At 39.2% G+C, this 24040-nt stretch overlaps 1 protein-coding gene across 8 annotated transcripts; it reads left to right on the top strand.

Annotated features, from left to right (window-relative positions):
* Positions 1-1205: 1205 nt before the first annotated feature.
* Positions 1206-22678, top strand: LOC143888182 (uncharacterized). Of its 8 annotated transcripts, none has more exons than XR_013254496.1 (4): positions 1206-2905; positions 3077-3143; positions 3309-18302; positions 22363-22678. XR_013254496.1 is itself a non-coding variant. In XM_077392525.1 (2 exons), exon 1 carries the CDS (start codon positions 1325-1327, stop codon positions 2894-2896), a length of 1572 nt encoding a protein of 523 aa, XP_077248640.1. In that variant the 5' UTR covers positions 1206-1324; the 3' UTR covers positions 2897-2905; positions 22363-22678. The 8 variants fall into 8 exon arrangements, 2 of the variants coding, with proteins under 2 accessions (XP_077248640.1, XP_077248641.1); XR_013254495.1 differs by having other exon boundaries at positions 3283-18302; XR_013254493.1 differs by having other exon boundaries at positions 3278-18302.
* Positions 22679-24040: the final 1362 nt, after the last annotated feature.

Below are 24040 nucleotides of genomic sequence, written 5' to 3'. Positions count from 1 at the left end.
CATCTGCAAAATGCCTTTTACGATGAACCCTAGCAAATCCCTAATAACAATAGAGGTAAAGCAAACCAGCCTTGTGAATTGAAAATGCGAACCCCTAACCACCTGTGTTTGTATTCAATTTGCACTTTTTTTTATGAATAGGTTTGGCTTGAATTCACAACGTCATGGTTGTCGCACTTAGGAATTTTCTAACTGAGATGCGGGGTCAAGCCCAGTCCATCGAGCCTTCCTGCCACAAAAAAATATTAAACCATCGATTTGATTTGTTTACCATTTGGTTGCATGATTTCTTAGATTTCACTAGGTGTTTTGACTGGTTTTGGGGTGCAACATCATCATCTAGTAGTGTTTGGTTGCATATTCCGATTCAAACTATACTAGGAGACTACTTGCCTTACCTCTCCCTTGTTTGCTCATGTGGCATGACTTTTGTCTCCCACTAAACTACTTGAAAAAAGCTAGTATTTTTGCTTCTAGGATATCAGGATTTGGCATTATTCTCTTTTTTCTCTCTTCACTCTATATATTCTCCTAGTAGTCTGAATCAGAGCATGTGGCATGACTTTTGTCCTCAACTGAACTACTTGAAAAAAGCTGTTCTTTCTGTTGTAGTCATGAGATTTAGCAAGCCGACCTCAACTAGTTTGGGACAAAGGCTTAGTTGAGTGAACTTAGTTGAGTAAGTCATGAGATTTAGCACTCTTCTCTCTTTTCTCTGCTCTCTATATTTGTATAGACGCCCATACTACCTCTCATTTTGGTAATGACACCGCATCACTTCAATTGACATCCAAACACGAACTACATGAGGAAGAAACTATTTTGGGAAGTCATATATTCACCTCCTTTTCTTCACCGGGCCACCCCATCAAATTTATTTATGACTACTCCTTTTCCGCCACAAGAGGGTGGCCCAATATCCCAAGGAAGACAAGTGGGGCGGATATATCATTTCCCTCCTATTTTCAACTGGGTTTAACCAGCGTGGATGGGGTGTCGGTTTGGTTGGGACAAAACATAGAGTTAGTCAATACGATGGCCTACAAGATCAACGGTCTTAATTAAACGCAAATATCCATGGGTGGGACAGACAGTTTAACAGTTAGCCTTGATAACGGTCGAATTTTCTAAAACAGTAACCAAAACAAGCTAGTAACAAAATCTTTACTGAGAAAGAAACATTTTCCTTATTTATTTACAATCACAATCACATGTCTTACGAAACCCTAATTTCTCCTCAGAAGTCAGAACCCCTTTTTCCTCTCCACCTTCTTCAAACCCTAGTTTCTTCAAACCCTAATTTCTCCTCTCATTCTCTCTAACAATGGAAGAGAAAGAGGAAGGAGAAGAAACCAGCAACAGTTTTCCTTCTTCTCGTTCTTCTCCCCCTCCTAGAAAACGTCTCCTCTCCTCTCTCAACCAAACCCTAATTTCTCCCCATTCTTCTTCCCTAAAATCCCTCAACAAATCCCCAAATCTCCCCAATTTCTCCAACTGTCACGCCTGTGGAATCTGCATCGCCTTAAAGAAAGGGAGATTCCAAACCCTAGACAGCGAATGGCGAATTGTAATCCTGTGTAAAGAATGCCTTTTCCTCATTAAATCCGCCGCAATTTGTTCCTATTGCTTTGCCGGAATCTCGGCCGGAGACGAGACCATTGATTGCCGCGGGTGCCGCCGTAAAGTCCACCGCGGTTGCATCTCGAAGCTCCATCGAGGGTTTGTTTTGATTTCTAATTTTGGATCTTTTACTTGTGTTGATTGTTGGGTTCCCAAATCTAGGGTAAATTCAAATAGGAGTAGCATAAGGTTGTCTAGTTCTTGTTCTAAGAAGTATTCTAGGGTTTCACGTCTTAAAAATTGCTCACATTCGTTAGAGGATGTGGTGAAGGATGCGAATTTGACGGCAACAAAGGCAATTGTTGTGGCATCTAGGGCAAAAGAGAAGGCGCGGAGGAAAGCCTTCATGGCTAGGAGGGCGGCCGAGCTGGCGAAGGATGCTTTGGATTTGGCTAGGGCTGTTGCAAAAGAGGGACAGGGAAGGAATTCTCAGTTGGGGTGTGATTTGGATATTGATGATAATGAGTTGGCGTTCAGACTGCATAGGGCCATGAATAGCTCACCAAGGATTTACAAGAACTTGGGCTTTTCGAATTTGAATTGTTTGGATAAGAAGCATCAATGCAATGGCGATTATTTGGGGATTAAGGTGGTTAATTCTGGAAGTCATAGTGTCTATGGGAAGCTCCAAGTTTGCAGTGACAATAAGCTTTTCGAGAACCCAGATAAAAATGATGTCGAACATTGTGATTCGTCTGTTGATTTGGATGGGAAGAAAATTAATCATGACGAGGAACGCAAGGAAGAAACTGGACTTGTGGAGAGGTATGATGGAAGGTCCTTAACAGGTCAACTTGTAAAATCAGATGCTAAAGATAATAGACTGGAGATGCCTGTGAAGGAAGAACAGGCGAGCTGCTCTATGGTTATAAATTCCAGTGGAGATGACAATGGTGTCAACTCCAAATCTGAATCTTCTCTAGAGCAAAATGAGTCAAAGAATAGGGTTTCATTGAAGTGTAGCACACCCAATTCTCCTCCTGGAGATGATGGGCATTCATCTAAACTGCTAAAGAAAGGAAGCCTAGGGCCTAACCGGTATTTAATAAAGTATAGTAAGAGGAACTCAAGCGCAAAATTGATTTTAGGCAGGAACAACAAGTCTATTTCTCAAGATTTTCCACTTGAGAGTTCGGCTTCGGCTCCTTTACTACCCTGCAGGCAGCAGAATTGTTTTAAGGCATCTAGAACCATCTCCGATGCTTCTTATCACTCTACTTCAGCTCAATTGCAACCTTCTGCATGTGCTAGTGGCCCATCCAAATTCCAATCGTGAAGGGTACAGGTACTAACATTTGCACATGGTTTCCTCACATGCCAATCGATATACTTAGGTTTCTGATAAAATTGTGGGATTGTTCATTTTGACTTATAGCAGGTGATAAATTGTCCCATTTTCCATTCTCTTGATATATTGTGGATTGAGCTACTTATTGCCTGACTTTCTACCCCGTAGGTTGGATATTCTTGTGACTCTCTATTGAGTTTCATGGGTCTATGAATGAAGACCCTATTCTACACAGGTATTACTTACATGATTCTTGTGTAGAAGTGTCCTTTTATACCTGTATAGGGACTTTCTTTTGTAAGAATTTCCTACCTTTGTAGGTACTTGTTTTTGTAAGAATTTCCTAAGTGTTTTAGATGTTTATTACAGTGCAGGTATATGAAATTCGTGAATTTTACAGTGCAGTTATCTTATGGATATGTTGTCATTGGAGGAGTTTCATATTCATTTTGGTTTGATGTGACTTGCACATCGTACCTTCATGCGTCCTTTCCCTTATATACACCACGGTCTATGGGGATACATATCACTAATGATAAGTAATTTCTACTTGTGTGAGTTAGCCTTCTATTGCTTTGTTTTTATCTATTTTTATTTGTCCTTTCCCTTCTATACACTACGGTCTATAGGGATACATATTACTAATGATAAGTAATGTTTTTATTTGTCCTTTTTTCTTTTCTTTTAAGAGGTATCTGATTCCCTGTATTGAATCAAAACCAATTTCCTAACGACTAGTTAAGCACCTGAAAGAGTTTTCCACTGACTAGTTAAGCGTCAGGCAGAGCCATCAAGTATTCTTGTCTGTGTGTGTGTATTCCTTGTTCTAGCTGTGGATAGGAACCTTGCCCATTTAATACTTTGGGAGTTTTTTCTTTTATAATGTTGTAACCAATTCCTACTTTGATAACTGTTTTCACCATTTCATAAAAAAAAAACCAATTCCTACTTTGCCTTAAGAAACCTAAGTCCTAACCTCAAAGCTCTTTCGTTAGGGTAGATTCTAGAAATGCAATTAGTTCACTAGTTGCAAATTCTTTCTTAGATAAAAAAACATCTGTAGTTTACCTGAATTCTTGGAGAATGAGCATAGTAATATCTAAATAATAATAATAATTTTTTTTGAAAATTGAAGTATGTATCCTTCTCATGAAAATTTTCTGAAGGATTCATTAGCCGACCCCAACTAGTTTGGGACAAAGGCTTAGTTGAGTTGAGTTGTAGAAGTATGTATCCTTCATATATTGTGTTCCACTCACGAATGACAAGGCACTTGAAAATCTTGTTGGACTGGACATGTACCAGCATATTAAGGTGAATCAGTTCTAGCCACTAGGTGTTTTTTTTTTCATTGGACTCGTATTGCTGGACGGGCTTGTCTATCTTACAAGTTACAACCATGGATTCGAGTGTCGGTTCAATCATCATGAAAATGGAAACATTTTTGTTTCGGCTGAAAATTTCGGTGGAAAACATGTAAATTTCAAAAAACATATGGCAACATGTGCAAATAATGGAAATTCAAGATGAAACATCAGAAAATGCTAGAATAACTGCAAATATACACTTAGAAACCATCACAGAAGAGAGAAAACCATCCATAATGGTTTAACAACATCAAACGCCTAGGTTTTATTTGGTTGCACGGCATAGACTCAGAGAGTAGTGGAATAAGTAGTCAACCGGCAGGAGACACTTAGAAACCATCACATAAGAGAGAAAACCATCCATAATGGTTTAACAACATCAAACGCCTAGGTTTTATTTGGTTGCACGGCATAGACTCGGAGAGTAGTGGAATAAGTAGTCAACCGACAGGAGACAAGCATTGGATTTGCCTGGAACTTGCTTTGCAATGCAACAATGGTCACAACATTACCATTCAAAAGAAAAAAAATGGTCACAACATTAAATGGCGAACTATTATTCTTGATTGATCAGGTACAGTCGTAGTTATCAATTCCGTTCCGTTCCGGCCAGAATGGACCGGAATTCCGGTTCCGGCTCGGAATCCGGAACGGTTTGGGCATATTTTCCGTTCCGGCCGGAATTCCGGCAGAATGCCCTGTTTCGCCCAGAATCGACTGAAAATGCACAAATTTTTTGAAAAAAATACGACAATGCCATTATAGCCGTTGGGATTGCTTTTTGACCCTTTTACCCTCATTTTATGGCCGTTGGAATGCACCAGAATGACAGAAATCCCATCGAAATTTCGAGAAAAGGGATTTGTGTGACTGAAAAGTTTCGACCGGAATGCACCGGAATGACCGAAATCCCACCCGAATTCTGTTTCGGTGGCCAAAACAGAATGGCCACCGGAATGGAATTTACAACTAAGGGTAAAGTAGAACAAAAAAGAAAAAAATAAATCTGCAGCAGTGTTTGGTAGGGGGAATATACGTTTAGAAACCGGATGTTGAGGTTCTGAAAGAAAAGGTGACCAGAAGGTGGGGAGCTCATTTAGAGCTTAAAGTTTCGACTCTAGGATCAAGAGTGTACTTGTTCGGGTTACAAAATGAAAAAGAAGCGACGTGCATTTCATGGATGGGAGGAAAAGCGAAGGGTGGTATCTTGGATAAGATGTACGCCTGGTACCCAGTGTGCAGATGAGGTGCCAAATCCATATGGGTGCTAATACTAGGAATACCTCTTCACGATTGGTTCAAAGAATCCTTTGAAATGGTCTAATCATTATTCGGACAGATGTTGGACGTGGACATTGATTCAAGAGAAGGCCGTCATTTGGATAACCCTAAGGTGAAAATCATGATGCAAGTGGCTAGCTATCCACTCACAGGAAAAATGAGAGTAGACAACCTGTGGTATTGTGTAACCATGAGAAGCAAGTGCCCCCCCCACCACCACCACCACCACACACACACATATCAATTTGAACTTTTATTAGAGGAGACATGTCTTTGTTTTGATTCCTCACTTACTTTTAGCTACATCCTGATTGCAAATCGTTTGTCATTTATTCTTGCCTTCCATGTGTCTTTAGTTGGTAGGTGGTTAGCGGCTCCTGCTGGTTAGCGCGTATCCATGTGTCTGTTGGGCCTCCGGGAAAGGGGGTGGGGGTGGGTGGTAGGTAAGAGAGGCTAGGTGAACACGTACAATTTTCAAATGGTAATGTCATTTTTTTCTTGCTGTCTACGTTCTTTCTAGGTGGGAAAGGTGTTTTTTCTTGCCGTCTACATTCTCCCTATGTGAGAAAGGAGCTTTGTCCCTTGAATTGTTTGGCCCCTAACATTTTACGGTGTTTCGTTCGGAGGTAGTGAGCTTTAGGTCTAATGAAGTAGGTTCGGGCTTGGTAATGGCTGTCTTGGGTCAGAAACGACGACGATGAATTCGTAGGTACACCTAGTTCTGAGATCTATGAGGTTGTCAAAGATCTGGTGGAAATCGTGTGATCAAGATGAATAAAGTGTTATGCTGAGATCTATTAGGCTTGACAAAGGTTCATCTGTCTCATGCCGAATCCGATGACTACTACACCTAGTTCTGATATCTATAAGGCTGTGATAGACCTGGTGGAAAATCATGTGATCAAGATTAATAAAGTGGTTGGGTTGTCCTTTGTAGGTTCGGATAAGGAAGCTAGAACTTATTTCCTTTCATTAGAGATGCTTGACATTCAAGCCTCATCTCCCACCAAAAGACACAAAGGTGGTCCTGCAATGAAAATGGATAGGGAGATGGCAAGGCTAGAAATTAATGTGAAATTCAAAAGGGGATCCAATAGCATATCATTGAGGGGTGGAAAGCTAGAAGTGGTGGTGATGTAGGACCGGGAAGAGGAATTGAGGGAAGGGGATAGAATTAGAAGAATAGGGGAAGAAGAGAGACGAAAATAACCTGAAGAAGAGACGAAATTAGGGAGAGGAGAAGAAGAAGAGAAGAATAGACGAATTTAGGGAGAGAAGAGAAGAAATCAGAAGAGGGAAGAAGAAAACCAGAATTAGAGGGAGAAGAATCTTTATTCAATATCAATCAAAGTTCACAATAAAGCTGTAAAGAAGCCTATAAATAGGTTTATAGGCAATTAACAACCGAAAAGATAGAAACCTACTAAAATAAGAATTCCTAAAAGACTAAACTTCTTAATTCTAAATAACATGGAAAATAAAAGCCTAAAAACTAAATAACATGGAAAATAAATCCTAATATCTGCATCATTCTCCCCCCGCTTGAAAAGAACTCGACCTCGAGTTCTAGTCCACCTGGATCAAATACGTAGACGATCTACTGAAGCAGTATGAGTCGTAATCCGTCGAACTCTGGAATGCCGTACAACGCTCGTGATGTCTGTGAAAGTGGTATGGAATGCGAGCGTAGTGATAGAGAAGACATCATCCATGAAGAACCATAAAGAAACAAACCTCTCCTGATAAGTAATGTGGCAGGGAATATAGCAACGTACTCCTCCTGTACTGGCATGATCTCTAGCAAGCCTCGGCAAAACTTTCCCATAATACTCTCATTTGTAGTCTCATCTTGTCCAGCTGAATCAATCTCTGTAAATGCTACGACCTCCTGATCGATCTGGGTAACAAGCTCCACTGTGTCAGCACAAAGATCGACAATCTGATCAATTGGCTCAAAGATAGGGCAATCCTCAACAAATATGCTCTCGATCATCCATCTCAGGTAATGGCTCAGGTCATTCGCCTCTGTCAATGGATCAGCCTTGCATAGCTCGGTCACATTATCTGCCTCTACTGTGGAAGTGTCAAGATCGCTATCTAGATGCTCGGCAATCGGTGCTAGGAAAACCTCTGAATTGTCATCCTCGTCGACATCGGCCTCAGCAATGTGCAATGACTGAACTCTCTGGCCTTATATCTGACATCTCTGACTCAGTGTGTGACATAATCAAGGATTCAACTATAATGATCTCATCAACACTAGCATCTGGTTCCTCAATAATATCATCAACAAGTGGTACGGGAGAAGAAGTAGTGAAGTGGCTTTGCAAATCCGACTCACGCATGTGACGCTCTTGATATCTAGTGGCTGCTGCAATTTCGGCTTCTCGTGCACGACGAGCTGCGGCTTCCTGTTCACGACGAGCTGCCTCTTCGCTTACTATCATCTGCTCGTACTAATAAAGAGCTACTTTCGCATAAGCGTAGCTCACGAATCTCTTCCCATCGACGGAATGGAGGCTCGCCTAAGGGACGGCGCTTCGCCTCCAAGTGTCTCAAATAACCCTGAGCTTGTCCTCTCACAGTTTTTCTGAGTCGGTAGATGGGCGCTTTGTCATCATAGTCGTAGTGCGCATAATATGCATCCAAAGCATAGATCCATTGTAGACATGCATCCTCATAATAGCTATAGTGAGTCTGGCCTTTTAAATAACATTCGTCGTACCCATCAAAACATGGAACATATGGTGGAGCCATTGAGATCGGTGTCAAAAATTGAAATCAACCATCTGATTTGTTTGTCATGTCGAAAAGAACATAACGTCTGTCTTGGATTAATAGTGAGTGGGAAAGGTCCAAAACTAAATAACATGGAAAATAAACCCAATATCTGCATCAGGTGGATTAATAGGGAGTGGAAAAGGTCCAAAAGATTGGTGCTCATGAAGATCACATGGAATATCCAGGGATTGGGCTCCAACTCAAAAAAGGCCCATGTGAAGGAGGTTTTAAAAAAGAATAAACTAGAAATCTTTGCCCTGGAAAAGACGAAAATAAAGGCTTCTCACCTGTATATCTCAGAAGAATTTGGTGTTCCAGAGACTTCTACTTCTTGGTGCTTGAATCCCAAGTATCCACTGGAGGAATTTTAGTTGCTTGGAATGGGGTGAAAATTGCTCTAGAAGAATTCATAAGGTCTTTCTCGATTTCGGTCAAACTGAGAAGAGTTGAGGATAACTCTTGTTCGGTATTTTTTGCAGTTTATGCATTAACTGACAGAGCGCTCCTAGAGATCATATGGAGGAATTGGACTCAATCAGAGGTAGATGGGACACTTCCTAGGAGTGTATTGGGGGAGACTTTACCGTGACTTGTTTTTTGGATGACGAATCTGGGAGACCTAGAATATCTCAAGATATGCTGAATTTCTTTGACTTCATTAGTAGAAACACTTGATCGACCTCCTTTGACTGGAGCTCGCCTTACCTGGGAGAGGAATGATAGCAAAATCCGTATCAATCACTTCCTCTTTTCCCCCCTTTAGAGTGCACTGTTTTCGAGATCCATTCATATCACTCTTCTGAAGCCAACTTCGGATCATGGGCCATTTTTTCTCGACCCCACTTGGTCCGTGGTGACCATCCCCATTTCGGTTCGAGCTGGCATGACTTGAGAAACCTTCATTACCGAAGAAGCTTAAGGAATGGTTGTCTGAAGCGGAGGGTTCCAGACTGGTCGATGTCAGAATAAACCAAAAGCTTTGCTTTGTGAAAACCAAAATTAAACATGTGCTAAACAAGTGTTTGGTGAGTTTGAACTGAAGAAAGGAGCAATTCTAGAATATCTGAATAGGATCGAGACAATCGAAGAGGAGATACATCTTAATCAGGAAGAAGTATTAGAGAGATCCAAACTTCTGGAAGAATGCAATCCTATCATCATTTAGGAAGAGGTGAAATAGAAACAAATATCAAGAACAAAATGACTGAAAGAGGGAGATAAGAATACCACCTACTTTCACATCGTAGCAAGTGCTAGAAGATGAAGTAATAGAATCCATTCTCTAATGGTGAATGGATTCAGAGTTGAAAAGATGAGCCCATCATTGCGTAAATAGTATCCCATTTTAGAAAGTTGTATACATCTGAGGATCGGCGTTTCCCAATTCTGGAAATGATTCAATTTGATTATTGGACGAGGATGCTATGAGAGCTTGAAAGACCATTGTCAAAATAGGAAGTTAAAAAAGTCATCTCCTCCATGAAAAGAGATAAAGCATCGGGAGCTGACGGATTTTGCACTATCTTCTACCAGGAGAGCCGAGAATGGGTGTAAAAGGATATTATGGACTTTTTTTTTGAATAGTTTCACAGAGATTTTCATCTTGGTAGAGGTACAAGAGCTACCTTTATCACCCTCATCCCCAAAAAAGGCGGTCCAGAGAGCCTGTACTATTTCAGAAGCCTTGTGGGAAGTGTTTATAAAATCCTCGCCAAAGTGTTGGCGGATCGTCTCTGGTTGATACTAGGGGGGATCATAGCAAACTAGTATGCGCCTTCATACAAAGAAGACAAATCTTAGACAGGGCATTGCAAGCAAATGAAGCCACTAAGCACTATCATTGTGCAGGCAGAGTGTGCTTTTGTGTAAAGTGGACATGGAAAAAACCTGTGATAGTGGATTGGGGGTGCCTTAAGTTCATTATGACTAGAATGGGTTTTTGAGCCAAATGGAGTGATTGGATGTGGAAGTGCTTATTGCTTCTTTTCTATGAGGTGCTCAATTCCAATCATTGTGCGGGCAGAGTGGGCTTTTGTGTAAAGTGGACATGGAAAAAGCCTGTGATAGTGGATTGGAGGTGCCTTAAGTTCATTATGACTAGAATGGATTTTTGAGCCAAATGGAGTGATTGGATGTGGAAGTGCTTATTGCTTATTGTCTATGAGGTGCTCAATCCTGGTCAATAGATCCCCTAAAGGATCAAGAGGACTGTGTCAAGGGGCCCTCTTGCTTCCTTTTCTGTTTACCATCATGGCAAAAGCATACATTAGGATGATGGAAAGTGAATGATCTGAAGGTTTGATCGAAGGTTTTCATATGGGGCACCCTGAAATCGAATCAACCCACCTCTAATATGCGGACGACACTTTATTATTCATTGGTTCGGGCCCATGTAAGCTAAAAAAAATCTGAAGGCAATGATTAAATATGAAGTTCACCATATTTAGACCTCATGCTATGTATGGGTAGTCCATTGAAAGGACTTTGGTAACCACAGATTGAAAGGGTGGAAAGGCATCTATCTTCAAAAATGGAATGATGTCCCTAGGGGGAGAATTGCCTTAATTAAGACAGTCTTGGCTTCTTTCCCTCTTTTTTTTATGTCAATCTTGGCTACTTTCCCTCTTTATTTTATGTCAATGTTCCTCTGCCTTGCATTTGTCATTAAAAGAATTGAACATCTCTAGAGGAGTTTCTTATAGAACGATAGGGAAGAAGGCAGAAAATATCATATAGTCATCTATGACATGGTGTGTAGGCCTTATAGAGAGGTAGGTCTTGGGATTAGAAGCGTAGAACCGATGATCAAGGTGCTACTAGGGAAATGGCTATGGAAATTCATGAGGAAATAGATGTGCTATGGAGAAGGGTGATTTGGGCAAAATATGGTCTTGGTCCCTGACAGTGGTCCCCGATAGAATGGGTATATACCAATCGGGACTACAGTCTAGAGGACATCATGAAATTCCAAACTCTGTTTCAGAAAGAGATACGATATAGGGTAGGAAATGAGGAAAGTATTAGACTCTAGTTGGATAGCTCGTGTGTGGACAAAACACTAAGAGTTCCCAGCAAGTTTGGAGGTATCACCGTGCAATGATATTTTGGTGGTTGAATCTTTTTGCAGGGTGAACAATATAGTTGGTTTCAACTTCATATGCAGAATGAATTTCTTGGAGTGAGAATCGGGAGAAGTTACAGCTTTCACGATTAAATCTTTCTATGAACACTTGGTATTGAATCTTCGAGCCACACTTGCCTGTCTAGTTCGGCCAATTAGAGTCCTGTCGAGAATTAATGCATTATGTTGGTGTCTTTACAAGATTCTCACAGTGGAACACTTGTGCAATAGAGAGAAGATTATAGTTAACCACTGTGCCCTTTTCCTTGTGGATGCGGAGTCCGTTGGCGACCTCCTACATTTCCAGTTTGCCCATGAGTTATTTGGAGTTTGCTCGGTTCTCCATGGGCACATTGCGGATCATATTGAGTCTTGGAGCTTTGCGCCTTGGCCCTCTAGAGGTAGGACTTTGTGGAGCCTATTCCTAGATGTCACTGTGTGGCTCGGTGGGCATAGTGGGCATAGTTACTACCTATGTTTAGTGGAGTTTTACTGCCATCCTTCCATAGGTCTTGGGAGGTGATCAAACTGAGTAGCACTCATTCGGAGTGCCCCAAGACCAAATGGAACCCTCCACCTCTTGGGAGGCTGAAGTTGAACTTTGAGGGTTCAAGTGTCGGCAATCCAAGACTGACAGACATTGGGGGATTGTTGAGAAATGCGTACAAAAGGTGATTTGGGTTTTTGGGGCCCAATTGGTGATAGGGACACTTCCGAGGCAAAGGTCATGGCACTTTTATGTGGGATTCAATACGCCTCCCTTGATCAGATTCAATGGTGATAGGGACACTTCTGAGGCAAAGGTCATGGCACTTTTTTGTGGGATTCAATACACCTCCCTTGATCAGATTCAACGGATGATTATTGATTGAAATGATGATTATTGAGGAAGACTCCCACAGTGTAGTCAGATGGGTGAGAGACGAGACTAGCTTCCCATGGTGCTTTGCGGATGTGAAAGAGGAGATTCAAGATTTATTGGAAGAACTTGATATAGAGATCCGATATGTTTGGAGATTGGCGATTATGGAGAGTGATTCCCTATCTCGTTTGAGAGTTAGGAGAGAGGAGACCCCTTTTCTAGATCACGTACCACCTTGAGTGGTTGGTGGTAACTACTCTTGTCTGGCTTTCCTTTCTTTTGATACATCTATGCCCTTGTTTCTGTCTTGTATGTTATATATGCCTTTGTAACCACCTCGGTCCCTGGGTTTTGATTTTCTAAACTTAATAAATCATTCTCATTCTGCCATTAAAAAAAAAAACACACTTACTATTAGGCATGCTCTGTGACGCCTTTCCAGCGAAATCTTCACCTTAGGAAGACATTTTGATTGTAGCAATCTGCAAAATATGGTTCCCAGATATCTCTCTATTGTTGAATTAACTTCTTAGACCATTGGGATGGAACTTCATTGCAGTTATATAATAAAGCTTTCATTGAAGGAGATAGAAAGAAAAATGTGAATGTCTGTTGGAAACTGTTGGTCTAATGTTATAAATATGCATTAACAGGTTGGCATTGAATGTTGATGTATCTCATATACGAACCCTCAAGTGCTCAGTCTTGCACTGATGGTGATCCTTATTATCTCAACTCTCAATATTTTCCTTTAAATTGATATATTGACATTTCTTCTTTTAAGTTTGCTATTCTTTTTCTAGACACTTCCCCATGAAAGTCTTTGTGAGACCCCATGATTAAGAGGATATATTACTGCTTTGGAAGAGAAATTTCTCATCTGTCAGTGGAAGGATAACTCTTATTTAAGCATCTCTTGCCAAGTTGTCAGTTTATACCATGTTAAAAATACTGATTCAGTGGCCGATAAGTTTGATAAGTTTCAAAGGTATTTCCTTTGGGAAGGCAAAGTGGAAAGAAAGTGCCTTAAAACATCTTGTCAAATTGAAAAATATATGTTGTAATAACGCTTTGTTGCTTTGGATGCAGTGGGTTCTTCGGGAGGTATTATAGTGGCTTGGGATGGGGCGATGTTGGACTTGAGTAGGATAGGGTTGGGAGTTTCTCAATTTCTATTCATTTGAGGAGGTTTACCGATAACTCTGATTGTGCTTTTTCGGCGTTTACGGTCTGATCTGAATCTGCCTGGTTTCGTGGTGACATGTGGGCCGAGTTGGGATGGCATTAAAGAAAGGTAGTCAATACCTTGGTGTATAGGTGTTGACTGTAATGAGCTACATTGAAGAGAGGGAATGAGTAGAATCATTGCTAGTATGGATGCTTTTGTAGGCCGTAATTTGATGATGAACCTCCCTTTGAGTAGTGCCCAATTTACTTGGTCCAGGAATCATCGTAAGTGCAAGTTGGATAGGTTCCTAGTGTGTCAGCAATGGTACCCATCGTTCCCGGACTTGATGCATGTTGCCCTCCCAAAGACAATTTTGGATCATTGATCTATTCTCCTTGACCCTAATGTAGAATCTTGGGGTTCGACTCCTTTTTCGGTTCCAGTTGGCCTGGTTGGAGGAACCAAGTTTTAGTGCAAAACTCACATCGTGCTGGGCTGAGGTCCCTATTAATGGTGAAGGCTCTGCTGGGCCAAAAGCTCAGATTTGTCAAAGACAAATTGATGCGTTGTGCTAGAGGAAAAGGGCCTGGCAGCCAATAAAAAAACTACTTCAGAAAATTGTGGATTTTGATCGGAAAGAATAAATTGAACCGCTTGGTAGGTCAGACTTGGTGGAAAGGGGATTCTTGAACTACGAGCTTAATAGGATTTTCCTGTATAGGAGGAGCTTACATGGAAACAATGGTCTAGAGACAAGTGGTTGAAGGGGATAATAACACCACATATTTCCACAACATTGCTAGTGCTCGACATAGAGTTAACCGAATTCCTTCTCTTGTGATCGATGGAGAGAGAATTGACGATTAGGATTGTATTATTGAGGAGATTGTTTCCTTTTATATTTAAACGAATCTGATCTCTTGTGATCGATGGAGGGAAAATTGAGGATAGGAGTCATATTATTGAGGAGATTGTTTCCTTTTATAAAGAACTCTACTCGTCTGACAGTAGACCTCTTGCCCTTCTACCAGAGGTAAGAGTTTGGTCAATTAGATGGGAAATGCTTGTTGTGAGCTTGAGAATCATTTTAGTGAGGAGTAAGTAAAGAGAACCCTCTTATATCTTTAAGGAGACAACAGATCTCCATGCCCGAATGGTTTCTACCTGGCTTTCTTTCAGTGGTGCGGGGACTTCATTAAGGATTGTCTTATGGATTTTTCGAGAGTTCCCTGCTAATAGGAGCATAGGGGGTACTTTTTTTTTCTCTTATTCCTGAGAAGTATGGAGTAGGCATATTGATAGATTTTCGCCTTATCAACCTTGTGTGGAGTGTGAAATATTTTGGCTAGGTTCTGGCAGAGAGACTGGGATTGTTGGGAGGTCTGATATCAATTAATCAAAGTGCTTATTGCATATGGTTTTAGGTTTCAATTTCAGTATGTGTTTCGGTAGTGATGGAAATTGAAACGTGTTGATTTCATATGGAAATTTTGGTGGAAATCTTGTAAAACCACAGGAATGCATGAACATTTAAGATGAAATTTTAAGCAGTGCTAGGACAAGCACAAATACACATTAAAAAACTATCACATAAGAAAAAAAAAAAAAACCTACCCATAATGACTTTACAACATGAACACCCGGTAACATGCATTCTCGCACATGCAGGATAATTCAATACATACAACACACCACATGTAATTCATATAAATATTTATATATACCACATTTCACATGCAATTCATATAAATAATTAAATATAATTATGCAATATGTATTGGTATAATGCATGGCTTAGTTTGAGACAAAGGCTTAGTTGAGTTGAGTATGCAACATGTATTGGTATAATGTTTCAGTAATGGACTTAGGATTTTGGTTTCATTATGCACTTCAGTTTTGATATTTGTTTCGGTGGGGTGGAAACAGAAACACTTAGGTCGTTTCATGTCAGTTTCGGTGGAAATTTAAAACCATGATTGCAGGAAGGAAGATTTTAGATGGTGCTTTGGTCGCCAATGAATACATCGATTATTGTCACAAAAGTGGGAAAAGGGGAGTGGTGTGTAAGATAGACATGGGATAAAGACTATGTCAGAGTAGAATGGAGAAGGATTAACTATAAATTGAGTAGGATCGGTTTTGTGGGAATTTTCCTATTCTGATTCTTGGTGGTTTTCACCATTTCATTGCCTCTATTGTTGACTACGTTTGTTAAATTTTTGTCATTCCACATGCATGTTTGAGGATGTGTAGCAGAAGCAAGGCCTTATAATTCAAAGATCAGGAAACCAGGTTCTCGAACTGTTAGTTGTCACTTGTTGGGAATCTAGATAAGTCAAAGGGTTATTGATTTTATATTCCGTTCTACTCCGATAGGGTCATAGAGAATTATCATGCAGTGTTTTAGAAAGTGGTAACATTAGTGGGAGTACTTAGTCTTGAAATATAGTTCTTGAGGAATAACGAGTTTTGATTCCCATGCCTATAGTTTGAGTGAGTACAATTGTTCATTTGCTAATTGAGTATAATGTAATTAACATCGAGTCTCCTGATCATAAGGATTCTTCAGTTGTTCATGAAGAATGAATCCAGTTGACAAATGATTTTGTTGTATACATGCAAAGCATGAGGTTGATATTGGGACTAATTATGATCTTGTTGTCTTTCTGATCCGATTGAAAGTCCTAACACAAAGTGGTTCGACATTTGCATGATGTAACCATAAGGTTTTTCACTCACTAGTATGAAGAGCACTTGGTGTGCAAACTAAAGAAGTCCTTTTCTGGGCTTAAGCAGTTTTCCAGACAGTGATTCTTAAATTTTGAAGAGGTTGTTCCTCTTTTAAATTTAAAGAAAATGAAATTGATTAGTGCATTTATCTGAAGATCAGTGGGAGCATGTTTATTTTTCTGGTTCTTTATGTTGATATCACTGAAATCAATCTCGCTCTCTCGAGTGAAACAAAGTGGATGTTTCCAAGTCTTTTTTAGATGAAAGATCCAGTTGAGACATCTTTTGGTTTGGGATATAATAAATTCATCGTGGCATACTTAGATTGTCTCGGAGAGCGTACATTGATAAGGTTCTTATGTGGTTTGGCATGCATGCTTGTTTTCTAGGGGTAGTACCCGTCTTACAAGGTTGATAATGTCACCAAACCCCACTGGCCCAAAATAATCTAAAGAGATATCAAATGACGAAAATTCCTTATACGTTTGTCGTTGCCATCTGTAATGGAGATCACATTGGTGGGGCTATAGGCCGATATGTCTCCAGCTTGTGTTTCAATGACGGGTAACGCGGTCGAGCACAGGCATATACTTATCTAAATTTCACTTTTGCGATTAGTGTACTTGATAGATGACAGTGTGATCCAAGTATGGATCATTATCATTGGACATTAGCAATAAAGGTTTTAGATTATTTACAGAGGATTAATGATATTATACTATTATACAGACGGTCATATCACCTTGAGGTGATCAGCCTTGCGGATGTAGATTTTGCTAGTTGTTTAGATGATATGAGTTCTACCTCACTATATATTTTATGATGGTAGGATGATCCATATCATGACTGCTAAACCACTAACATAATGATTGCCCCAAAGGTTTTAATGGGCATGTTACCTTTATGAGGTTACTTTATAATTTTATGTCTTTGGTTAGTAGGAATTTCTTTGTTTGGTAGAACTGCATGATAATATTCTTTGCTCTGTTTCAACAGTGTGGTTCTATTGTTTGGAGTTGCTGTATATGAATAAAGGAATATGTTCTCGAGAATATTATTATAGTTATTATTGCCATCTTTGTGCTCACATGATTGATTATATATGCTAATGCCTCATGGGAGGTGCTGCCTCATGCCTCATTGGAGGTATGGCCTCATGAAGTGTAACACTTAAAGTCTTAAGCTTTAAGCAGGGCGGGCATATTTTACTCATACGGTATAAAGGTTTCTCACCTATGAGTAAAGTATAAAGACATCAGGATTGCCCGTCCTAAGAGCTTCACTTGTTAAAGCATAAGGGTCCGGTAATGGACATAAAGTTTGGATCACTTTGGAAATAGGCATGAAAGATCACATTTACCACACAACCATACCATTTACCCTGTATCGATGAAGTTACTAGTACTTTGACATGTACAGTCCTATATCGTAATAAGATGTAACAACCTTCATGATTGGGTATTAGTAGCTCTATTTGATTAAGGCAAAGTTTAAGGCGTTTCTCTTATCAACATTCTTTTGTGGCCATTGCAATGCGGAGAATCGTTTTCAAACTAAAGGTTTTGAATTAAGTTCTCAAAGATTTTATGCTAAAGTTTTCTATTAATGTCCTATGCAATCCAAGTGGGAGAATGTAAGACTTTTGTGGGCTTGCACAACACATGTTTTGGCTTTTGTGAAAACCAGATTGTTGAGAATGTTTGATTATGGTAAAGAGTAATCTAGATCTGCTCATATACGGTTAGTGATCAATAAGGTTTTGAGCCGGGAACAACTTAGCCACATGTGTTCACATTGGAAAGGGTTTGGTAACGGGTTAATAATATGTGTGGACCCGTTGTAAGCCCAATAAGGTTAGTGGGCTTATTTGAGGAACAACAGTCGATAATGGGTGGACTCTGGGGCTTCCTTTCGGTTATTATAAACACAGGATTGGTCCCTTCTCTCACACATAAGGTGGTTTCTTCCCATTGGAATGAACATAAGTGGAGAGAGTAGAAGACCGCCCATATCATTTTTGTTTTACAGATGTTTGGAATCCCAGCAAGATCGAGCATCGTCAATCACAACTCGTAAACTTAGAGGTATTTTTTCCTGATCTCTTGCGCTTATTTTGTTCAATCACATGCTTATGATTTGATCACACGATATTAGTTTAACTTATTATCCAATATGCATGGGTTTGGATGACACATAGATGATTAGCATGTGACAAGTTTGTTAACAAACAACTCGTATTATGATATTTAATAACTAATTATGGTTGTTTCTATTTAAATTAATAGATTTAGATGAAAAATGGATAGTTGGTCATTTTATTGTTTTTTACTATTCTAAAAATAAGTTATTTTATTGTTTTTAATTTATTTATGATTATATATGTATATATCTGAATGAATTCTGCTATTTAGTATTTGCGATACGATACGATTCGACCAGATTACGATTTATGGTTTGAAATACAGGTGTGACAACCCAAGAGGAGGGGTAAATTGGTCAATTAGAAATTTTAGGCTTAATTAAGGGAAAATTAAAATTAATCCATTTAATTAAGCACTAATTAGTCTAACCCTTGTTCAAATTGGTATATCAATAAAAGCTAGGATTTAGACTTTTTAATCATGCACATTTAACTCACCCTTGTTCAAATAAATATTATAAATGCAATTAGGGTTTATACATCTAATTCAAGTGCATTTACTAACCCTTGTTCCATTAAAATAATAAACAAGTTAGGGTTAGAGATTTCTAATCACCACACGTGCAAGAGAAGGAAAGGAAGAGAGAGAGACAATGAACACAAGATTTATAGTGGTTCGGTCTATCACAAGACCTACTCCACTCTTCACGTGCACACGTGAGTTCTACTATCTCGATCCTCCTTCAAGACCGGATCAATGAGCCGTTATATGACCAAGCTTTTACATTCTCAAGGGCCAAAGCGAAGCCCATCTGCATGAAGCCTTGCGATGGACAATCCCTCTTACATGTCTTCACCTTTCTTACCGGGCCGAAGAGGAGACCCTCTTCTTCACCTTTCTTAACGGGCCAAAGAGAAGACCCTCTTCTTCACAATTCTTACCGGGCCGAAGAGAAGACCCTCAATGAAGAACAAATAAAAATAAAAACTCTAATGCCTCTTGATAGGCGGATTACAACTTTGAAAGCTCACAATCACTCCAAGAAAATACAAATGTAAAGCCCTATGAAGTGACTCTTGATAAGATGTAGAAATGGAAGATCAAAGAGGTTTTTGCTTTTGAAATAAAATGTTGAAGCTCAAAGAGAAATGAGATTTGATCTTTCTCAAATGTTCAAAAGCTTGTAGAGATAAGTTTTAATCATGGATATATAGTGTATTTGAAAATATAACCGTTTTGAGTAAAACTGTAAATATCTGGCTTGAAAAAGTCAAGCAGAAAACGCCCCAACAGCTAGTTTGCCCGACCGTCGCTGTCCACCGAGCCACCGCGGTCGCCCGCCCTTATCCGGCGCCCTTTTATATTTTCAAATTCCTTACCGTCGCGGTTGCCCGGAATATCCTGGTTGACCGGCCCTGTGTAAAATTCCATTTTTAACTTTAAAGTTCAGGGGCTTTTGGGCCATGGTCTTTAGGCTAAAGTCCTAGGTTTTCAAACACATTTTAGGGTGTGTTAATGGTTTTCAAAGATGACAAAATTTAAGTATGAAAATTATTTTGAAAACCTTTTGAAAGTGCTTTTAAACATAAAATCAAGAGGACTCTATATATATTCTAAAAATAAAAACCTTGAGTCTTCGTGGAATGTCTTGGCTCATTTGCACTTTCTTGGACTTCTTCGGCTTGAGGTGAACATCTTCAACTTGTCTTGCTCTTGTGACATCCTCCAATCTTCACTGCATGTTGTGAGGTGCATGAGGTGTCACCATGGCATGTTCAATTCCAAGCTCCTTGACGCTTGCTTAGGAAACTTGTGGGATCTTCAAGTTGAGCTTCTTGACTTGCATATCTTTAAATGAGGATATGTAATGTAGGTGCAAGCTCTTGGTTCCTTTGCTCCTTGATCCACAAGCCATGTGTTGTGAAGAGTTGTGTAATGGCGATTATGACATGAAATTCCTGTATACAACACAACACTTCAAAGCAACACATCAGTCCATAAATGCTAATCAATTTAGTTTGCTAGCATCAAAACAAGAAGGTAAGGTGAATGATTAACTCATGGGAACCCTTGGGCTTACATGGTTCGATTCTTATTTTCCAAACATTGCAAGTATTTGTTACATAATTATATTTATACAAATTGAATATGAAATGGGGTGTGCATTATTTGCCAATATTTATATGAATTACATGTAAAATATGGTATGCATTGAATCATCAGATGTGCATGCCAACTCATGTCATCGGGTGTTTATTGTTGGTAAACCCAAGGTTGCCAGAGTGGGAAGCGAAGCGGATGCGGGAAGCGAAGGCTCTTAGGAAGGTGGGAAGTGGGAAGCGTGAAAGGTCGGAGAATTTTTTTAATAGTTAAATATTTAATTTTTTTTTAAAAAATAAGAAATAATTATATGAACCAACCAAATATTAAAAAACCACTTTTTATTAAAAGATCCAACATCTACTTAAAGGAAAATCACTATCGGTTGAAATACCTGTGTTTACCAGTCTTGACCAGTGTGTTGACCAGTGCCTGACAAGATGAAAAAATTTTAGAGACCAAATTATGATATTTTTTTACCGGACTTTTGAGATTTAGTAATGTTTGGACATGATAGAATTTATGAATTTTTAAAATTGGATAAATACCCCATTGTTTGGAAGTTAAGATTTTGACCCTACCATTTTTTCTTTTTTTTTTGAATTTTGTACTAGAACTGGAAAGTTGACTTATTACCCTTTTTGAGATTTGGGTCTTGAAGCTATTTTTAATAGATTCAAATGGGGGGTATTCCCTTATTTACATTTAAATCTTAAGTAAATGTCTTTACATTTACTTAAATGACTTCACATGTAAATACTAAGAAGAGGAAGAGAAGAGGACCACTAAGAAGGGAAGAGGACTACAAAGAGCCAAGGAGGGTCGATAGGAAAGGAATCGTGTTTCCCATAGAGTGGAATCGTGTTTCCCACGATTCCGATACGAGGTTCCCAATTTTTGGGGAATCGAGAAGATTGCCGATTCCGAATCACGAACTGGGGAATCGTGATTCCCAGTCCAAGTAAGGATTCCTACTTCCATGGGTAAACCATTGTGTGTGTTTTTTTGGATATTTGTTGGTTTTTGGGTGCATTTGTGCATATTCTGACACTTCCCGCCTATTCATCTTAAATGACCTTCATTTGCATATGTTTTCATACATTTCCGTAATTTTATAGGATTTTCGCCAAAAATTCCATTTGAAATTGACATGTTTTTATTTCCGTCATGATCGAAATGCATACCGAAACCGAAATTTATAACCTTGCTTATGAGCCTTCATATATTCATTAGTGAGTTGAGTGGTAATGGTAAGACGGGTAGAGAAGGTAATGGCATGGGCTTCTTTCTGAAGTCTGGGTCCTTGGAGACCAGCACATTTTATTGCTGAAATTCGTAGAGGGCGTGACATCTCTTTCTTCTGCAAGGTGTCGGCAGAGAAGTTCTACAGAATACAGATGGGGGCAATCTCTGTTCATTTATAATTTTTTACTTTTCCCTTGTAATTGCTTTAAAAAAAGAAGGAATGTCACTCCTGCTCGTTAATGTCACACTGATAGGGTCCTCAAGTTGAATGTCCTAATCCACTAATACTGCATCACGTAGAGAAAGATTTTGCTATTGTAGGAAATGTGGCTGGCATTGCCATCCATAACACTAGGCACTTCCACCCAAGTTGTTTTGCCTTATCTATCAATCTTACATGGATGGGGGCGCCTAAATTTATGAGTAGCAACACCCACCTCCTTGGAAAATAATAAAAGTAGTTCTTATTTGAGGAGGAATTGAGGAAATAACTCCCTAAAAAGTGTATTATATTACACATACCATATTTATATTTCAGAACACTTGCTTAGTTGTATGATCACATGCATATTATCTTTTTAACATCACAATATTTTTTTGAAACCTTATTGTTTGGCCAATTGCTCATCTGATATGCTGCAATGATTTTATTTTGCAGAGGATGTCAAGCTTTGTTCTGTATTCTAATTAGAGTAGAGTAAATGGAGCAGACAAGTATTTAGGATTAAGTTATTCGGTTCCAATGAAATAACAATATTGTTCGTCCCTTCTTCCTTATTCTTTTTAGAGTTATGGAGGGTGGTTCTGTTTAGAGTTATGGAGGATGGTCACAAATAATTTCTCCCTGAAAGTATAATGAGAGGCCGAGCATTTTGTTAGACCTTTTAGCATATTTTTCTCATGAAGAATGAGAGGCCGAGCATTTTGTTAGACCTTTTAGCATATTTTTCTCATGAAGAATTGTTATTCATCAATGACTTGCATTTTTTTTACCGCCTAGTTTTTTGTATGATGCCCGTGTAGTCAAATGAAGAATGGCATAGACATACTTACTATGCTGTATTTGCATGGAACAGAACACCATGGACAATTTTTTTATGAACAGACTCATGTCCTGTTCATTTTGGATTTTTAGGACCGATTGTGAGTTCAATACTGATTATTGGACTCAAAATTATGTTTAATTTTGATCCCAATAATCATTTTTGGACTCGCAATCGGATCTCAAAATCCTAAGGCCCTGTTTGTTTAAGATTATGCCAACCGATTGTGAGTCCAAAACCAATTATTGGACTCAAAATTAAACGCCAATAATCATTTTTGGACTCACAATCAGATCTCAAAATCCTAAGGCCCTGTTCTTTTAAGATTATGCCAACCGATTGTGAGTCCAAAACCAATTATTGGACTCAAATTTACGTTTAATTTCGAGTCCAGTAATTAGTTTTGGACTCACAATCAGTTGGCGTAAACTCAAACGAACAGGGCCTAAACAAACAGGTTGGCGTAATCTCAAACGAACAGGGCCTAAACAAACAGGGCAATAATGAACAGTGAGGTGTTGAATTTTACCAGGAAAAACTTCATGTCAGGATAGGTGAGTTTACCTGATTCTTTTATTTTCAGCCTATGAACATTCCAAACTTTTTTGACTCAATTCTCCGCTCGACTAGAGGAATGGCTAGCCTTTGTGCAGAGTCTATGATATGATTCACCTTAAGATTCTTGTATCAGCTCGATTTTGTTTTCTGCTTCAGTGTTGCAGGACTATTATTTTGGCATATTTGCCAAGGCACTGTTCTATTCTCATTTATTTTTCTTTTCCCTTCTTAGTTTGACATCCTACACTTACCAACCCATCTCATGATCAAGTTCATGAGAGTTTTTTTTTTCCTTGCATGCTTTGCTTTATCTTTCATGCTCTTTTTTAAACTCAGCCACCAGCCACCAGTTCGAATGGGCTCAACCCAGCATACTGTATTGCATAATATGCTAGCATTTAGGTTTTTTTTTTTTCATCATTTGCCTAACAGGTGTTTTTCACAGAAATGGATGGCAGTATTAACTAGTATGCAATCTGATTTCTGAAACCTTGGATATTGGAATCATTTTTACCGTTGACTCCATACCAAGCTACAACTAGCAACGAACTCTCCAGTTTTAAAATTCCTTTACGAAGAATAGATCCTCTTTAGTATCCAAAAATTATTTGAACTATATGCCTTCCCTACAACTAAGGCTTATTTATACGCAAAACACTGCTCTGAGAGCTATGCTTTCTAAGCTAGTGTGCTCCGTTTGGTTGCCGAAATTTTTTGATTCTTGGGACTTTTGTG

Source organism: Tasmannia lanceolata, unplaced genomic scaffold (genome assembly GCF_043159265.1).
Source record: "Tasmannia lanceolata isolate RefF3 unplaced genomic scaffold, GAP_Taslan_0.1 ptg000012l, whole genome shotgun sequence".
Classification (NCBI taxonomy): domain Eukaryota; kingdom Viridiplantae; phylum Streptophyta; class Magnoliopsida; order Canellales; family Winteraceae; genus Tasmannia; species Tasmannia lanceolata.
This window is presented reverse-complemented; position numbering and strand designations above follow the sequence as displayed.